Source organism: Eupeodes corollae, chromosome 2 (assembly GCF_945859685.1).
Source record: "Eupeodes corollae chromosome 2, idEupCoro1.1, whole genome shotgun sequence".
In the NCBI taxonomy this organism is placed as follows: domain Eukaryota; kingdom Metazoa; phylum Arthropoda; class Insecta; order Diptera; family Syrphidae; genus Eupeodes; species Eupeodes corollae.
The window spans coordinates 9,699,288-9,716,048 of NC_079148.1; the positions used below are offsets into that span (position 1 = coordinate 9,699,288).

Consider the following 16,761-nt stretch of genomic DNA (forward strand, 5'->3'; position numbering starts at 1 on the left):
TTAGTTGTTTTTTTCTTTTCAAAAACTATCTAAAAGACTTCTTTTTCTTAATGTACATAATTACATTTAAATGTACTCATTGAAGTATAGCTTCTTAAAGAGTTAAGTGTTAATTATAAATTCTAAGAGTTGTTTAATTGATTTTTTGAAAATATATTGATCTTAAGGAGAGAGAAATTACTTTTTTTTCGTTCGGGTTGTTTTCTGATAATATAAACATTTAATTAACATTGACAAAAATGACAACTACAATGGATTTGAGAAAGATGTCTGAAAAGGATATTGAAGAAAATCTTAAGGAAATTCTCGGCAAGGAATCGAGAGTAAGTTTAAATACATTTTGTGCGCCCAAAAATGATTTCTAAATCACCGTGTAAACCACCGAGTTTACACCGAGTGTAAACTTGGTTTAAGTGAATTTGTTTAACCACACATTAAGCTTGGCGGTTTAAAAATGGCGTCCAACCGGAAGTACTTGAAATGAATAAATATAATTTGAAGAGAATGAAATGATTTAAATTCAGATCGTTAAAAAAAAGTGAAATTAAAAACACCGTTGCTGTTGCAATGTCAGACAGCGATATCTATAGTTTATGCGAGTCAAATAATTTAAATTTAAACTTTAATAGTGTTTAAATACTTTAAGTAATGTAACGCAAAGTTATTGTGTTTACGCCCTGAAATTACGAATTAAGGTTTTGGAATTTAATTAATTTTATTTTTAAACGGATTTTTGAACCTGATACGAAACATTTTGAGACGGATTGTAATGAAAAAAATAATTTTGTGGTTAATTTTTTGAATTTGAAACAATTTCGAAGGACTTTTTGAAACAGATTACACATTTAAACTCTTTTTCTTTTTGAAACACAAGTTTCATTAAACTGTTTTGTATATATTACACCTGACTTATTCTCAGAATCAAGGAAACAAAAAGAAAATATATGTATCTCTCCGAAAGATAAATTTAAATTTTTAATAGTTGCTGTTCAAGGTATTTTAATCGGATAAAATAAGGCCATGGATGATTTATTGTACAGTGTGTCTGGCGATAAAAATTAATTTAAAATGAAACAATTTTACGATTGTTAAATGAAATAATAATTATTTTTAAACGAATCTTGTGTCTTATTAAATCCAGCCATGAATATTATTTTTTCCCAAGTCAATAAACATACAAAAAAATAAAATACTTAAAGTACATCCTAAATATCTTTACATTTATAGATAATTTTTTGAGATCGAAGAGTTTAATTTTTCGAACTTTGCCAGAAATAGGAATTCTCCTTCCTTGACGAGGACAAAAGAACAATAAACAAGTTCAAAGATCTTAAAGCTATCAAATTCTTTAAACGATCGGTATTGTAAATACAACATGAACTTAAGAAAATATAGGAAAAGAGATCATAGGTACATCTTTCTGGTTATACTTTCATACATTGTACAGTTTAATTAAAAACAATGCAGGTATATTATTTGAAAGAATTTTTTCGCACAGGTGATAGAAATGTTTACACGATAACAATTCGAACATGAAGCGGATGTTTGAAAAGCTGAATAATTAAATAAACAACTACATACTACTTATTATTGGGCACACGAATACTTACTGTTGGGCGCCAGCTTATATTTATGTACGGAACTTTCATTGAAAATCATCGCTTTGAAAACACGTATTGTTGTTAATTCAAAGTGTGCACTTTTTTTGTCAGTTTGATTTTGTTTATATAAACCCGAAAAAGTATAGGAAAACCTTATTTTTAAATTAAACGTGTCAGTTCTTTATGTCCTAGTTAAAGCATTCGTCAAAAAAAAATAGTCAAACATTAACATGATAAAATATTTATCATGTTAATGTTTGACTGTCTGAAATCTTTAAATATATTTAATTCGAATCTATTTCAAATCTACAACACAAATGATTGTGTATTAGATGGATTCAAGTTTGAAACTCACAAAATATATGCTGCTGTTTTAGTCCTCCTTTTTGAATTCGATCCTCTTCCTTATATTCATTAACGATATCTCGCCTGCAACTTTAAATCAATGAACTGCTTCGCTTTTAATATTGTTTCCTTGATTCCAACCTTTGTCATTAGCCGACCAGGATTTTTAATAGTTTACTACCAAAATCAAGAAAATACGTCTGTGCAATTATAGGATGTGGAACTTGAATTCCAGCGTATAATAAAGTGTGGGAGCTATTTCAGGGATGGAGAGGGTCCCACAGTTTTATTTTGAATCCGTACGGCAAATTTGAGAAGCACTTTATCACAAGAATTACTTTTAGAGTATTTGTCAATTCCTTGCAAAAGGCACAACTCGTTGAAAAAAACTGTAGGTGGTACAGGCTTTGAAGCATTGGACACAAGTCCTCTAGAAGGAAAGTTTAACACACTAACCATCACCCCACGGTTATTGGTAGAATATGATAAGCTCATTAAATTTTGGAAGTACACCATCCTAGTCCTCCATTTAATATTTCTTAAAGTCTGCTTGGAGAAATGTAGCTCTAATAAAAATGGAGTCCTACAATATTTGGCAAATGGCAATGAAATGAGTATTTATTACGAAAATAGTTCATTCCAGAAGAAATTTGGTGATTGATGGCTGAATCACAAACACGCTTCAGGTTCGGCTTCGTTTGCGTTACGGTGGCCTTGCTTCGAGGTTGCTTTGAATGACATTTCTATTATTTCATCCTTCCAAAGAGCAAATATTTTGTTTGTTGACATTTTTTACAGTTGTTGAGCTGTCAGACAAAGCAAATGTTCAGATAATTGAACTAGAGCTTCGGTTTGGAGTCACATTACGTTCTTTTCCTTACGATTGTCGACCGGAACGTAAGGTCGAAGCTCCATTGTGACATAGTTGGCTTTTTGATTTCTTGTGTACAGAGGCATTATACCAAATTCCATATATATAGCATAGTTAGGCGTTGAGTTAGGTAGTCTAAATAATCGTTTGCAGAAATATCTCTGCACCGATTCAAAGGTCTCGAGATTTATATAGCCGAAAACCTGGGCAACATAGCACATACAAGTATTGACCGTTGCATGAAAACACGGTATTTTGACGCGAGATATCTTAGTTTGAACCTAGTCCACATCATTTTTAAGGTTTTACTATGTTTACATTATTGTGAGACCATTATTCGCCGGGTTGTCTTCTCCTTCGACGTGCTTCAAGAATCATCACCTTTGCCTGTATTGATGACTAACCCCCATTACTCGCAAAATGCATTCAGCGTGTTTATTTGTAATTGCAGAGTGTAAGGGTTTTCGGTGAGTAGTGCTAAGTCATCAGCATATAACCGAACTTAAATTTGTATATCAGCAAACGGTATCCCTCCTGGGAGTATATCACAAATGTCGTCAACAAACAAAGCAAAAAGTAATGGGCCGAAAATACAACCCTGTGGAACACCAGCAGTTGTTTAAAACCATTCTGAGAAGTCCGTTCCATCCCATACAGATGCACTAGATGAAGCAAGAAATTAAGAGTAGATGGTCAAACAATTTTCGCTTGTACAGCAAAGCCTGTCTGTTAACTTTGTCAAATGCTGCCTTGAAATCTACGAAGGAAGCGTATAGTTTTTTCTTATTATCAATAGATTTTCTAGCAATGCTTGTCACAGCAAATATTTGATCCATGATTGAGAAGCCCGACCGAAAACCAGCTTGGAACATACTTAAAAGGTTTTTTTCTTCGATCCATTTGGTAAGCCTTTCGTATAGAATCGAAGTAAGAATCTTCCTCAAAGTGCTTAAAATAGAAATTCCTCTGTAGTTTTCCGGTAGGGTGGCATTACCACTCTTGTGAATTGCAAAAATAACTGCTTTGTTTAGGTTGTGGGGCACATAAGAATCGCTGCATAATCTGTTGAGGCATGATAGAAGGTAATTCTTAAATTGAACTGTGCTATTTTTGTAGAATTCTACTGGAATTCCATCTATGCCAATGGCTTTATTGTTTTTCAGCTCCAAGAGTGTTCACCTTATTTGATTACGACCACCCAGTTCACGAACGTTATTGGAATGCTATACCTTTGTCTGCTTTTTCTTCTTTATTTAAATTTATACTAATTGTTTTGAGCTACTTTAGGTGTTTTTTAAATGCGCTTTTAAACTTAATATAGAGTTATTTTAGAATCATCACAAACAATATTTTCATATTATATTTTATTTTTATAAAAGAAAAACTGTTTATGAAGAACCAATCATTATTCTTCAAGACAATTAGGTTTGTAAACTGTTCCTACAAAAATAATCGTCCTGGTTTCTTGCTTGGCTTAAGATTAACATCAAATTTTTAAGTTTTTTCCATCCAATATTAAATGATGATTCATCACTTCATAACATTTGTTCAATAAAATCTGGATCTTCTTGGCCTTATTGGTCATAATTTGGCAGACCCGAACTCTTTTTGGTAATCTATTAGTAATAAATCCTGGACACACTGTATGTGAAAAGAGTGCTGGTTGTTCTCTTTAAGAATCCTCTGAACAGTCGATTAACAATGGCTCTGATGGAAGTTCTTTGATTATTTTCAATTTCCCAGAACACAACTTCGTCCTCGTGATGGCGTTGTCTGCCACATTCGCTGTAATAAAATGCTTGGTAATAACTTCATTGTTAAATGGCAATAATACTGGTGCCAAAAATACTTGTATCATTAACAACAAATCAAAAGTTTACTGAAGTCTTTTTTTATTAAAAAATTTCGCTCACGATAAAATTGTGTAAAGGAAGAGATATTGTATGCAAAAAAAAAACAAAAAACCTCTGCGGACAGGGAGGTTTAAACACCGATACATAAAGTGAGTGTTAATAATATTCGGTTTTTATTCTTATACATACTTTTGGTGTTTTTCTCATAGTAAAAGGTGAATTTGAGTTTATTATTTGGTTATTTTATAAATTAGTATATTATTCCCTAAATATTTCATTAAAAAATGGTGCAATCACTTAACTTAACACTTAAACTAAACAACTCAAAAAGGACACATGTAAGCGCTGCGTTAAAATTCGTTTTTTTGTTTTCTTTGATGAGTTTGACATTTGCTCCGATTAACAGTTTGTCTGTTCGACAACGTGTTCACTACACGTTTGCATACATTTTTAAAACAGTTTAGTGTAAGATTGTTTAATTTTATTTTAAAAGCAAAGGAAAAAATGCAATCCTTGAACCATGTTATTTTTCACCAAAGTAAAGAATAAACATACAAAAAAATTGCTGATATTTTAGACATGATGCCAAACACTGTAGGTGATATTGTTTGGAGGTATAAAAGAGAAGGAAGGATCGAACCAAAGAAGCAAATGGGTCAACTAAAAAATTTAACAACGAAAGAAGAACAGCTAATAGTAAGAAAAAGCAAATCCTCGTTTAAGTGCACCAAAAATTTTGCAAGAATTGTTAATGGAACAGTACGCCAAACCATAAAAACAAATGGTTATAATGGTCGTGTTACCCGAAAAAAAAAATTCATCAATATGAGCAACAGGCAAATTCGGATCAAATTTGCGAGGGAACACAAAAAGAAGGATGCAACTTGGTGGGATGATGTAATATTTGTTGACGAGAGTAAGTACAACTTCTTTAGATCGGATGGAATAGTTATGGTGTGGCGCAAGCCAAATGAAGAGCTTAAAAGCAGGAACACAAAGCCAGCAGTGAAGCATGGAGGCGGGCACATCATGGTTTGCGGGTGCATTTCGGCAAGGGATATGGGATATTTAGTATTCATCGACGGTATATTAAATAAAGAATACTATTTGAGGATCCTAAAAGAAAATTTAAGGCAAAGTTCTGAGAAATTAGGCATTTTAAGGAATTTCAAATTTTACCAGGACAACGACCCGAAGCACAAGGCGCATGTTTTTAGGGAATGGCTTCTGTGAAACTGTCCTCCACAATCTCCAGACCTTAACCCAATCGAGAATTTGTGGAATGAATTAGACCTTCGAGTTCGTGCAAACCCTGTCTCGTCAATAAGTGCACTTAAGCAACGGCTTCAAAAAGAATGGAGCAAAATAGGCATGAAATACCTACAAAAAGTTATAAAAAATATGCCCAAGCGACTGGACGGAGTTTTATCCAATCAAGAGTATCCAACAAAATATTAAGGTCAATGGTAAGAAAGATTAATTAAAAAGTTAATATGAGTATCTAAAAAAATCAAATATTAATGAAGTGTTATTTTTTGAGTTGTCGTATTTTGTATTTATTTTATTTTGTTAATTTCCTATTTTAATTAAAAAATTTATATACATATATTGAAATTATTAAATATAAAATATTTTAAAGGAAAACTAGGTTTTAACTTTTTTAAAGTTTAAAGAGAAAAGTAGTGTTTTTATGGAAAGAAAAAAAAAAAAACAATATTAATGGCACTCCCTGTATGTATGTGTTCCTTTATAATTTTAAAAACTGATATCTCAAAAACATGACGTTATGGAGTGATTTTGAAGTCTGATTTGAATTATGGCTATGAATACCAACCGGAAAAGTGTAATTTGATTGTCAATTGATCAATGTTATTTCTAATCAAATTCAAATTCTGTGAGCTAAATTTATGTATATGTATGCAAATATGTACGTAGTCATAATATCATTTTTTCACGAGCTTGTATACAACAATATTAATGACTTTTTTATGATGCCTACAATGAACACATCTTTATGGATACGTATGAAAATACCTAATTAATTTTTCTTATATTATGTACTTGTGTCAATAATAAAGGAAAGTAAATAATTAATGAAAATGCTGATCCAACTGACGCTACTTTTAAACTTAATTTAAAATAAATAAACGTGCCACAAACACAAGGTCTACCGGTGATGCTGTAGAGATGATATGAGACACAATATTGTGCATATACTTTATATTCAAATTCAACTGAAGAAACCATAGTAAAAAACGAAAACTGAAAAATATTTTCGAATCAAATTATAGTCTATCGACCCTATTAATATTAAAATTTTCAAATAAGAAAGACAAGATAAAAGTTCTCATAAATACGTTCACCAAGATATGAAATTCAATATTATCAAAAAGGAGCGGATCAGTGTGATGATCATACCGAGTTTAACCTTCATAGTTATAGCTTAGTGCCATTATTCTTTTCTCACCATGGTCTAGCCGTTTACGTTCGTAATGATGTTGCCTATCAGCTTCTGTCACAGTATGGCCAATGTATTAATACAAATTTTAATCATAATATGGTTCAAATTTACTGTTCAAAGGCGCATCACTCATAAACGGTGATTTTTTAAGAGCTTGAGAACTTAAAAAAAAAAAACGCATAAAATTTGCAAAATCTCATCGATTCTTTATTTGAAACGTTAGATTGGTCCATGACATTTACTTTTTAAAGATAATTTCATTTAAATGTTGACCGCGGCTGCGTCTTAGGTGTACGGAAAGTCCAATTTTGGGTAACTTTTTCGAGCATTTCGGCCGGAATAGCCCGAATTTCTTCGGAAATGTTGTCTTCCAAAGCTGAAATAGTTGCTGGCTTATTTGTGTAGACTTTAGACTTGACGTAGCCCCACAAAAAATAGTCTAAAGGCGTCAAATCGCATGATCTTGGTGGCCAACTTACCGGTCCATTCCTTGAGATGAATTGTTCTCCGAAGTTTTCCCTCAAAATGGCCATAGAATCGCGAGCTGTGTGGCATATAGCGCCATCTTGTTGAAACCACATGTCAACCAAGTTCAGTTCTTCCATTTTTGGCAACAAAAAGTTTGTTAGCATTGAACGATAGCGATCGCCATTCACCGTAACGTTGCGTCCAACAGCATCTTTGAAAAAATACGGTCCAATGATTCCACCAGCGTACAAACCACACCAAACAGTGCATTTTTCGGCATGCATGGGCAGTTCTTGAACGGCTTCTGGTTGCTCTTCACTCCAAATGCGGCAATTTTGCTTATTTACGTAGCCATTCAACCAGAAATGAGCCTCATCGCTTAACAAACTTTGTCGATAAAAAAGCGGATTTTCTGCCAACTTTTCATTCACTGAAAATTCGACGTTGTGGCAGATCGTTCGGCTTCAGTTCTTGCACGAGCTGTATTTTATACGGTTTTACACCACGATCTTTGCGTAAAATCTTCCATGTGGTCGAATAACACAAACCCAATTGCTGCGAACGGCAACGAATCGACATTTCACGGTCTTCAGCAACACTCTCAGAAACAGACGCAATATTCTCTGTACCCACTGTACGCTGTTACCTACAAGCTCATATTTAAAATAACTGAAACCGGGTATCCCTAAAGTATGCAACAAAAAGAAGGCAACACTTAATAGCTGGTAGCAATCGTTGCAGATACGGAGGCGGTAAAGTGGAAATGTTGGTTAGGTAGCTTAGGTTGAGTAGATTTTCTAAGAAGCAACATTTCCACTTTACAAAAAGAGACCAATCCGCGCTGATTCAGAAGCGTGAGATAAAAACTGGGATTCGTGTGTTGGTGAAGTGGAGAACCATCAACGGGATAGGAGCTTTTCTCTATTATATGAAAACGGGTAGTCCGCAGGTTGGCTAGGAAGCCTAGACCTTTTCCAATTTTAAAAGCCGAAGAGAAACATCAGAAACATAAAGAGCAGTCTTATATGACAAAAAAATTAAAGTTGTTACCAATATTAGTTTCATATATAATTATTTTAACTAATAAACGTTAAAGTTTTTTTTACGTGAATTTGGTTTCCTTTTTTTTAAAAAAAAAATTACATTTGGTGTGCAAGAAATTGAAAAGGAATTATTTATCCACCCATCAAGGTAAATGGCGACATTATTTGCAATTTATATATATATGTAATATATTTATGCACGTAGATGCATATATAGAACAACATGCATATAAGAATCTGCATTTTGTGCTTAAATTTAAAAGAAATCATTTTTTTTTATCAAGCTCCCGAAAGGTATCCTCAAGGATAAAATACCTGTATAAATTTTGAATGACAAGGAATCAACAGGATTGCGTGGCCAGATTTAAAATCAGCATTCAGCACACCCCAAGCTAAAGAAGCCCGGTAGCCTAGAGTGTCTAGGCGCCGACAAAAACCCCACCGTTAAACTTAACGCTGTTCGAAGCCGATGAATATAATACATATAGTGTTTTTTTTAAAGTTAAATTTTTTTTTGTTTTAAAATTAAAACATTTTCTTAACTAGTAAATTAAATTTGTGGTAACATCATTATCATTAATCAATTACGAAATTTTTTTGATTTGATACGTTCCGCGAAACGTAATATACAATTAGTTTACATAGTTTGTTTGAAGTTAGTTAAAGTGAACAATTTATATACGTATATATATCTACCATCATTACAATTCGTCGACCCAGCCTTCCAGCAGCAGTGGCCACTACAGCAGAAGAACGGGGTAAGTCGATTATGTTTCCTTTTTTACATACTATATACGAATTAAAATAAAAAAAAAAAAAGAAGATATACGTTCGTATATATATAACTTCAAACAAAGGGGGGGGGTTCCGCATAAAGGGGAGTTGAAATAAAGTTTAAAAGAACAAGAAGAAAAGAGATCTTGAAGATCCAATTTTTGGTAATAAAATCGAAGACGATTCTTATCGAATCAATGATAGATTGTGGTTGATTTGCGTATGATTGCCACTTTATTTTGTTATGTAAAATTAAATACAAGATTTAAAGTATTAAATTAATTTTTGCGTAAATTAAAAATTTAAATTTTGATACATGCATATAAACATATATATATACAGTTTATAGCCTTTTAAAATTTAATTATCTAAATAAAATAATTTGTTATTTAAAAAGAAAAGCGATGGAATTTTTATGAAGCCTTAAATCATGAAGATGATGGCTTAAATTTTTTCTAAAGGGATGAGAGAGTAAGGGGAAAATGGGGAAGAAGTGATAAGGAAAAGAAGCCGAGGAATGGGGTTGTTCTTAGCGAGGAAGACAACCAGGTAGGGAGGGTTATGATAAATATCTCGCGCATCACTACCACCGGGATGCTAGACTGGCATTATTTTTGTGATGAGTCCTGGGTCGAAGAACCTTCAAAACCGCTGAGCTACGGGTTCAATTAAGCCAGTCACGACCCCAAACAGGCAAAGCGGCTCGTTACAAATGGCGCCCCCAACGTGGAGCCCTCTATCTGAATTCTGAAGATAGAGTGGCTAAAGAGTTATTTTGAGCCAATTCATTTAGTTTTTTTTTCATTATTTTAAAATAATTTATTAACATTCTTTAATTTTTTTTTCATTTAAATTCGAATTTGATTATGTTGATTTTGTGAGTCCCGGTTACTGGATATAAGGTATTTGGTTCCGCGTTGCCATAAGTGAGACATAATCAAAATTTTCTTTTTATTAAAAAGTGATGTGAATCAAGTGTTTAAGTCTTTGAGTATTCTTGATAAGGAACTCAAATAGCAAGACAAGTGGCACACACTTTAAACAAATCTTAATGCTCGGAAGAGACCCGTCTATGGAGAGGCGTATTCGGAGGTCCTTCCAGCAGTCATTTATTTTCGGAGAGTTTCAGAGTCCTTCAAGGATGAAGTTAGTGATTCGTCATTGGAGTTCTGAAACTCAAAGATTACATTTTTTTTTCAAGTCCTTTTTTTTAACAATAGTTAAAGTAGTTTATTTTAATTTTGTTTTATTATCTGGCTCGCAGAACACGGCTTCTTTTCCGTTTTCATCATTTCTTTTCCTGTTTATTTCTCTTATCAGATTCTCATCCCTTTATTTTTTTATGAAGATACACTTTGAAAATAAACACAATATTTAATAATAATCAATCATTTTGAAGTTTTTAAATGTTCTTAATATAATAACATAATACATTTTTTTATATATTTTGAAAACATTTTTGAATTATTTTTCTTTAAAATATTATATTTGATGGTAAGTTCGAACAAGAATTTCAGGTTTGGAGCTGGATGTTTGTGTTGAATTTGGTCACGTATCCTTATGAAATTTTCCTTATCGTCTCAAAAACTTATAGTTGATTTTCAATTTGATCTTTTTTGTTGAGATATCATTTTTAAAATTTAGTTCAATATTAAACATCCTGTTGGAAAAAGGGTGGAATTTGTGAACTATAATCAAAAATATAAACAGTATAGAATTACAATTACTTTGAATTGAATTACAGATTACATACATTTTTTTTATCGTTGAAAATAATTTTGAAATTTGAACGTTCTTTGATAATCGAGTTTTCGAATTACATATTTTTTTAGTTTAATACTTTTACTATTAGGTACATTTTTTTATTTTTTATTTACATTTTTGAGCACAAAAATTGCATTTTCTTTGGTTTAGACTTTCAAATAGATAGTTTTTATTTTTCTTTTGAATTTTCCTAGTTCAACCTGCATTAGGACCATAATAGAGTTCGAGTGTCCTGTTCTGGTGAGGGTTTTCGAATTGATTAATTCATTGATCTTGAGTTTTTTTTTTCGGATTCAAAGAGTCAGTAGCGGAAGTCTTTTTTTTATAGTGAAGGGGTATACTCGGTAGATTCTGGTTAAGGTATGAGCAAACAGAGAAGAAAGTCTTTCCAAGAGAAACTTCAAGAAGTCAGTTTGTATACCGAAGCTAAATTTGAGGAGTTCCATCAAAGATTTAGAAATACGATCGATCGTTTTGATCTTAATAATACGTTTAGTTTTTCTGAAGATATTAACTCAATTGTTTCGGATTTAACATCTACCATGAACAGTGAAAACGAAAATGTTGACATTGGCGGTAGGGTACAAAATACAGCCGAAGGTGAAGCCCCTGAAAGCGGTGGCACTAACCATAATGCAATTAGAGTAGATGAAACAAATGAATTGTTGGATCGCATAGAGTCATCGATAACTGGTAATCAGGTTAGGCTCATGCAAACGTTAAATGTTTTTATGAATAACGTCATAGCAAAGTTGGAGTCGATTGGTATCAATCAACAAGAAAAAAATAATTCAAGGAATATTAATCCGTTTTCGATTAACGCTGATAGAGGGCCGGAAGTTCTTAGCTCGGAGCCAAGGGAATCAATTGCACCATCGTCTTCGCTTAGCACGCCAGATAGATGTAGGCTTGATCGGTGGCGTATCAACTATGATGGGTCTGAAAATGTTTCCGAATTTTTGTTCAAAGTCAAACGTATGCAAAAATCCTCTGGTTATACAGATGAACAGATGATGGCAAATTTTCAAATTTTGCTCTCATCCGGAAGTAGGCCAAACAAATGGTTTTGGGCATATCTTAAAAGAAACCCTAATGCAAAATTTAGTGACGTCAAAACGGCAATGAACAAGGAGTTCGGTAGACTCAAAAGTGATGTCGAAATATATATGCGTTTGCTTACACGAAGGCAAGGTCCTAAGGAGTCATTCGATGATTTTTACCATGCTGTAGCGGGTCTCAACGACCGATTAATGGAACCGTTTGACGAAAAGAAGATGATAAACGTTATTCGAAACAACACTAAGGATAAACTCGGTGAAATCTTGTTGGCTGCGAATGTAAAGAGCCTTGAAGAGCTCAGAAATAAAGTGCGAGAGGCTGAGCGATTTTTAGCTAAAAGATCCTTAGTACCTAAAGTAGTACATGAAATTGCCATTGCGGAAAACCAAGAAGTTGAACCTTTCGAGGCTGAGGAAGTTGCAGCTTTTTCAGGTGCTCGAAAAGCCACTTCAACGGCAAACTATGTTTGCTGGAATTGTGACCAGAAAGGCCATGCGTATCATTTCTGTCCTTCGAGAACCAGAAATTTGTTTTGCTTTCTTTGTGGAGCAAAAGATGTGAGTACTGTGGAATGCGGTAAACACTCGGGAAACCTGTACGGGAACGAGAGGAGGAGTGGGGATCTTCGTTCCACCAGGAATGCTCCGAACCACTCCCAACAATAAAATCATTTCCATCCAACAACAATTTAAGTAAAGCTCCTGATAAAGACGTTCCAATCAAGATCTTGGAACGAAGTCACGTCGAAGATTCTGAAGTTGCATCCTATCCCATTAAAGCGTTTAATCTTCAAACATTACATGATCGCAAGATGAATTATGCCAAAGTTCGTGCTCGAATTTTTGGGCATGGCTATAATGTATCAAGCTTTCATATTCAAAAGTGTCGTCGAAGGTTTCGACAACGAAAAAAATTTCGTAAGCAAATTGTCGAAACTATAATTTCATCTAATTCAGATGGTCGGATGTATGCCGACGTAAAGCTTTACGATGAATCTGTCTTTGGGTTGTTAGATAGCGGAGCTTCAATCTCCGTTATTGGAAAAGATGGTTGGGCATTGGTAAAGAAAATTGGTGCAGAAGTAACTCCATATAAAAACGAAGTGCGGACTGCGGATGGGAAATCGCATGATATCGTGGGATATTGCGAAGTTCCAACAACGTACAACGGAGTTACCAAACCAATTACTTATTATTTAATCCCCAACATCACTCAAAAGCTTTACCTTGGGATGAACTTTTGGCGAAATTTTCATTTAATGCCTGAAATCAGTGAAATTGAAGGAAATATTGACAATGGTGACGAGGAGGTAAATTTTAAAGATGACGCCCAACTGATAGATCTTCTTCCAGAACAAAAACTTCAGTTAGATAAAGTGAAAAACCTGTTTCCCAACTTTATGGTGTTAGGCTTAGGGAAAACAAGTCTAGGATGTCATACAATCGATACGGGTAACGTTGTACCAATTAAATCTCGACATTACCCACTGTCTCCAGTTCGTCAAGAAGAGGCGTACAAGGAATTGGACCGCATGTTAGAGCTTGGAGTTATTGAAGTCAGTAATTCGCCATGGAGCTGTCCGGTCGTTTTGGTGCGAAAGCCTGGTAAAGTTCGGTTATGTCTCGACTTTCGAAAAGTTAACGCAGTCACGGTAAAGGATGCGTATCCGTTGCCTCACGTTGAAGGCTTATTGAGTCGCATAAGAGACACTCACTTTATCACGGGGATCGACTTAAAGGACGCGTACTGGCAAATACCCCTTGACGAGAAGTCTCGAGAGAAAACCGCGTTTGTAGTGCCTGGTAGGCCACTCTACCAGTTCAGAGTAATGCCTTTTGGTCTTAGTAACGCGGGTCAGACAATGTGTCGAGTTATCGACCAAGTGGTGCCCAGTCATCTCCGTGATAATGTGTTTGTTTACTTAGACGATTTGCTTATTTGTACTGCAGACTTCAAGTCTCATATGCGCATTCTTACCGAAGTGGCTGCTTGCCTCCGTCGAGCGAACCTTACCATCAACTTAGACAAAAGCAAGTTCTGCATGCGGGAGATAAAATTCCTTGGGTATATTGTCGGCCAAGGAACTTTGAAGACTAATCCTGACAAGGTGGAGGCAATGGTCAACTTTCCGCTTCCAACAACAATTCGACAAGTGCGAAGGTTTCTCGGTCTTACCGGATGGTACCGCCGATTCATTCGAAATTACGCTGATGTCACCGCTCCACTTACGGATTGTCTTAAGAAGAAGACAAAATTTGAATTAACACCCGAAGCGGTGTTGGCTTTCAACAAGCTTAAGGATGCACTTTCCTCATCACCAGTGTTAAAACAACCTGATTTTTCGAAAGAATTTGTCATTCAGTGCGACGCGTCTTCCGATGGAGTGGGTGGTGTTCTTTTCCAGTTGGATGAGAACGATAACGAATCACCTATTGCCTATATGTCAAAAAAGTTGAACAAAGCGCAAAAAAATTACACAGTTACTGAGCAGGAATGTCTTGCAGCTGTATTAAGCGTCAGGAAGTTTAGGCCCTATGTTGATGGATTACCTTTCAAAATAATAACAGACCATTCTAGCCTAAAATGGCTGATGTCGATGAAGGAGTTATCCGGACGACTGGCTAGATGGAGCCTGGAATTGCAAGGCTATGATTTTACAATTGAACATCGAAAGGGGTCCCTCAACGTAGTGCCGGATGTCCTGTCGCGAATGGAGATGGAAGAGATTTCTGCAGAGTTAACCATTTCAAAAGCTGACTATGAGGAGCTAGATTCTTTAACAATAGGTAAAGAGATCGATCTTGATTCTGTTGAATTCGATTCGGAACAATATTCTCAGTTGAGAAAGAGCATCCTTTCCAATCAATCTGCTCTTCCTGACCTTGTTGTATCGGGAAAATATATATACAAAAGAGTAAGGTTCAGGACTGGTGATGTGGTGGAGGAGGATTCATTGTGGCGTCTTTGGTTGCCAGATGCTCTCACTTACGAATGTATTAAATCAGTCCATGAATCTAAACTCAGTTGTCATGGTGGTTTTACGAAAACTTATTGTCATTTAAAAAATAAGTACTACTGGCCAAAAATGGCTAAAGAGATAAAAGCGTTCGTGAGTGACTGCGATACTTGTAAAATGGTAAAGGCCCCAAATAAGGTTCCTCGTCCACCAATCACCAAGCAGATCGTGACGGAAAGACCAATTCAGAGGTTGTACATAGATTTTTTGGGACCTTATCCGCGTACGAAGCGAGGAAATGTATATGTTTTCGTAGTAGTTGACGCTTTCACTAAATTCGTATTCCTCAAACCAATGACGAAAGCTACCTCGTCGAAAGTGATAGCTTTCCTCGAAAGCGATATTTTTCATACTTTCGGGACCCCTGAATATATTCATTCCGATAATGGGCGACAATTCATCTCCAGCGAGTTTAAACGGTTTTTGTCTAATTATGGTGTGCAGCACATCCGCACGGCACTATATTCTCCGCAGGCTAACATTGCCGAGCGCGTTAACAGGAGCGTTTTGAGTAAGTTGAGGGTGATGATATCTAAGGAGCAAAATGATTGGGACGATCACTTGTCAAGCATAGCTTGCGCTCTACGATCCGATGTACATGAATCGTTGAATTGCCAACCATACTTTGCTCTATTTGGGCAAAACATGATATCTCACGGATCCTCATACCGACTTTTACGAAAACTGGATGCCCTGAACGACTCGGAAATGTTAGTCTTGCCAAATGCTGTAAAAACTGCCCTCGCGAGACAAAATATATCGAAGAATATATTCAGGGCATACGTTAAGTCAAAAAACACGTACAATACTCGTGCGAAAGCCGTCAATTATCGTGAAGGACAAGAAGTTTTTCATCGAAACTTCGCGCAGAGTAACTTTACTCAGGGCATTAGCGCCAAACTTTTGCCTAAATTTGTCAAATGTCGCGTTAAAAAAGTTATAGGCAGTGCCATGTATGAACTAGAGAATTTAAATGGCAAATCCTTAGGTATATTCCATGCCAAGGATATGAGACAATGAATATAATTTTCTTAATTTTTTTATTTTTGCCCGACTAGATAAAAGTTAAGTGGGTTCGCGTCCCACGTTTTCCTTGAATCAAATGATTCCTGGTGAAAAAAAAAAACATTTTCATAATTCGTTTCACTAAGAAACATTTTTAAACCATTAAAAATGCGTTCTTCCGGCGGCAAAACATTTTTTTTAACCTTCTATTTCCCGTCGGCAAAGCATCTTTTTCAAACATCATTTGCCGACGGCAAAACAAAAAGAAAAAGAAAACAAAAACAAAACTAACAAAATGTAACCATATGGTCATTGCATAACCAAACTCCAATTCTCATACAGAGGTATGTGTATATGTGCGTATGTATATTTTTGTGTTTACATTTTATTTGACAAGACTTAATCCGATTGTTTTATTGCCAATCAATACTTGAGTTTCGTTGATGTTTACTTCCTATTTTTTTATGTAACGTAAATTCGTTTCAAGTCACGATTTTTTTT

At 34.8% G+C, this 16,761-nt stretch overlaps 1 protein-coding gene across 1 annotated transcript in view; it reads left to right on the forward strand.

The window, feature by feature from the left end:
• Window positions 1-16,761, forward strand: part of LOC129945977 (uncharacterized) — a 22,525-nt gene continuing 5,764 nt past the window's right edge. Inside the window, exon 1 of the mRNA XM_056055974.1 lies at window positions 1-323. Coding sequence (XP_055911949.1) covers window positions 240-323 — 84 coding nt within the window. The 5' untranslated portion in view covers window positions 1-239. The remainder of the gene's footprint in view (window positions 324-16,761) is intronic.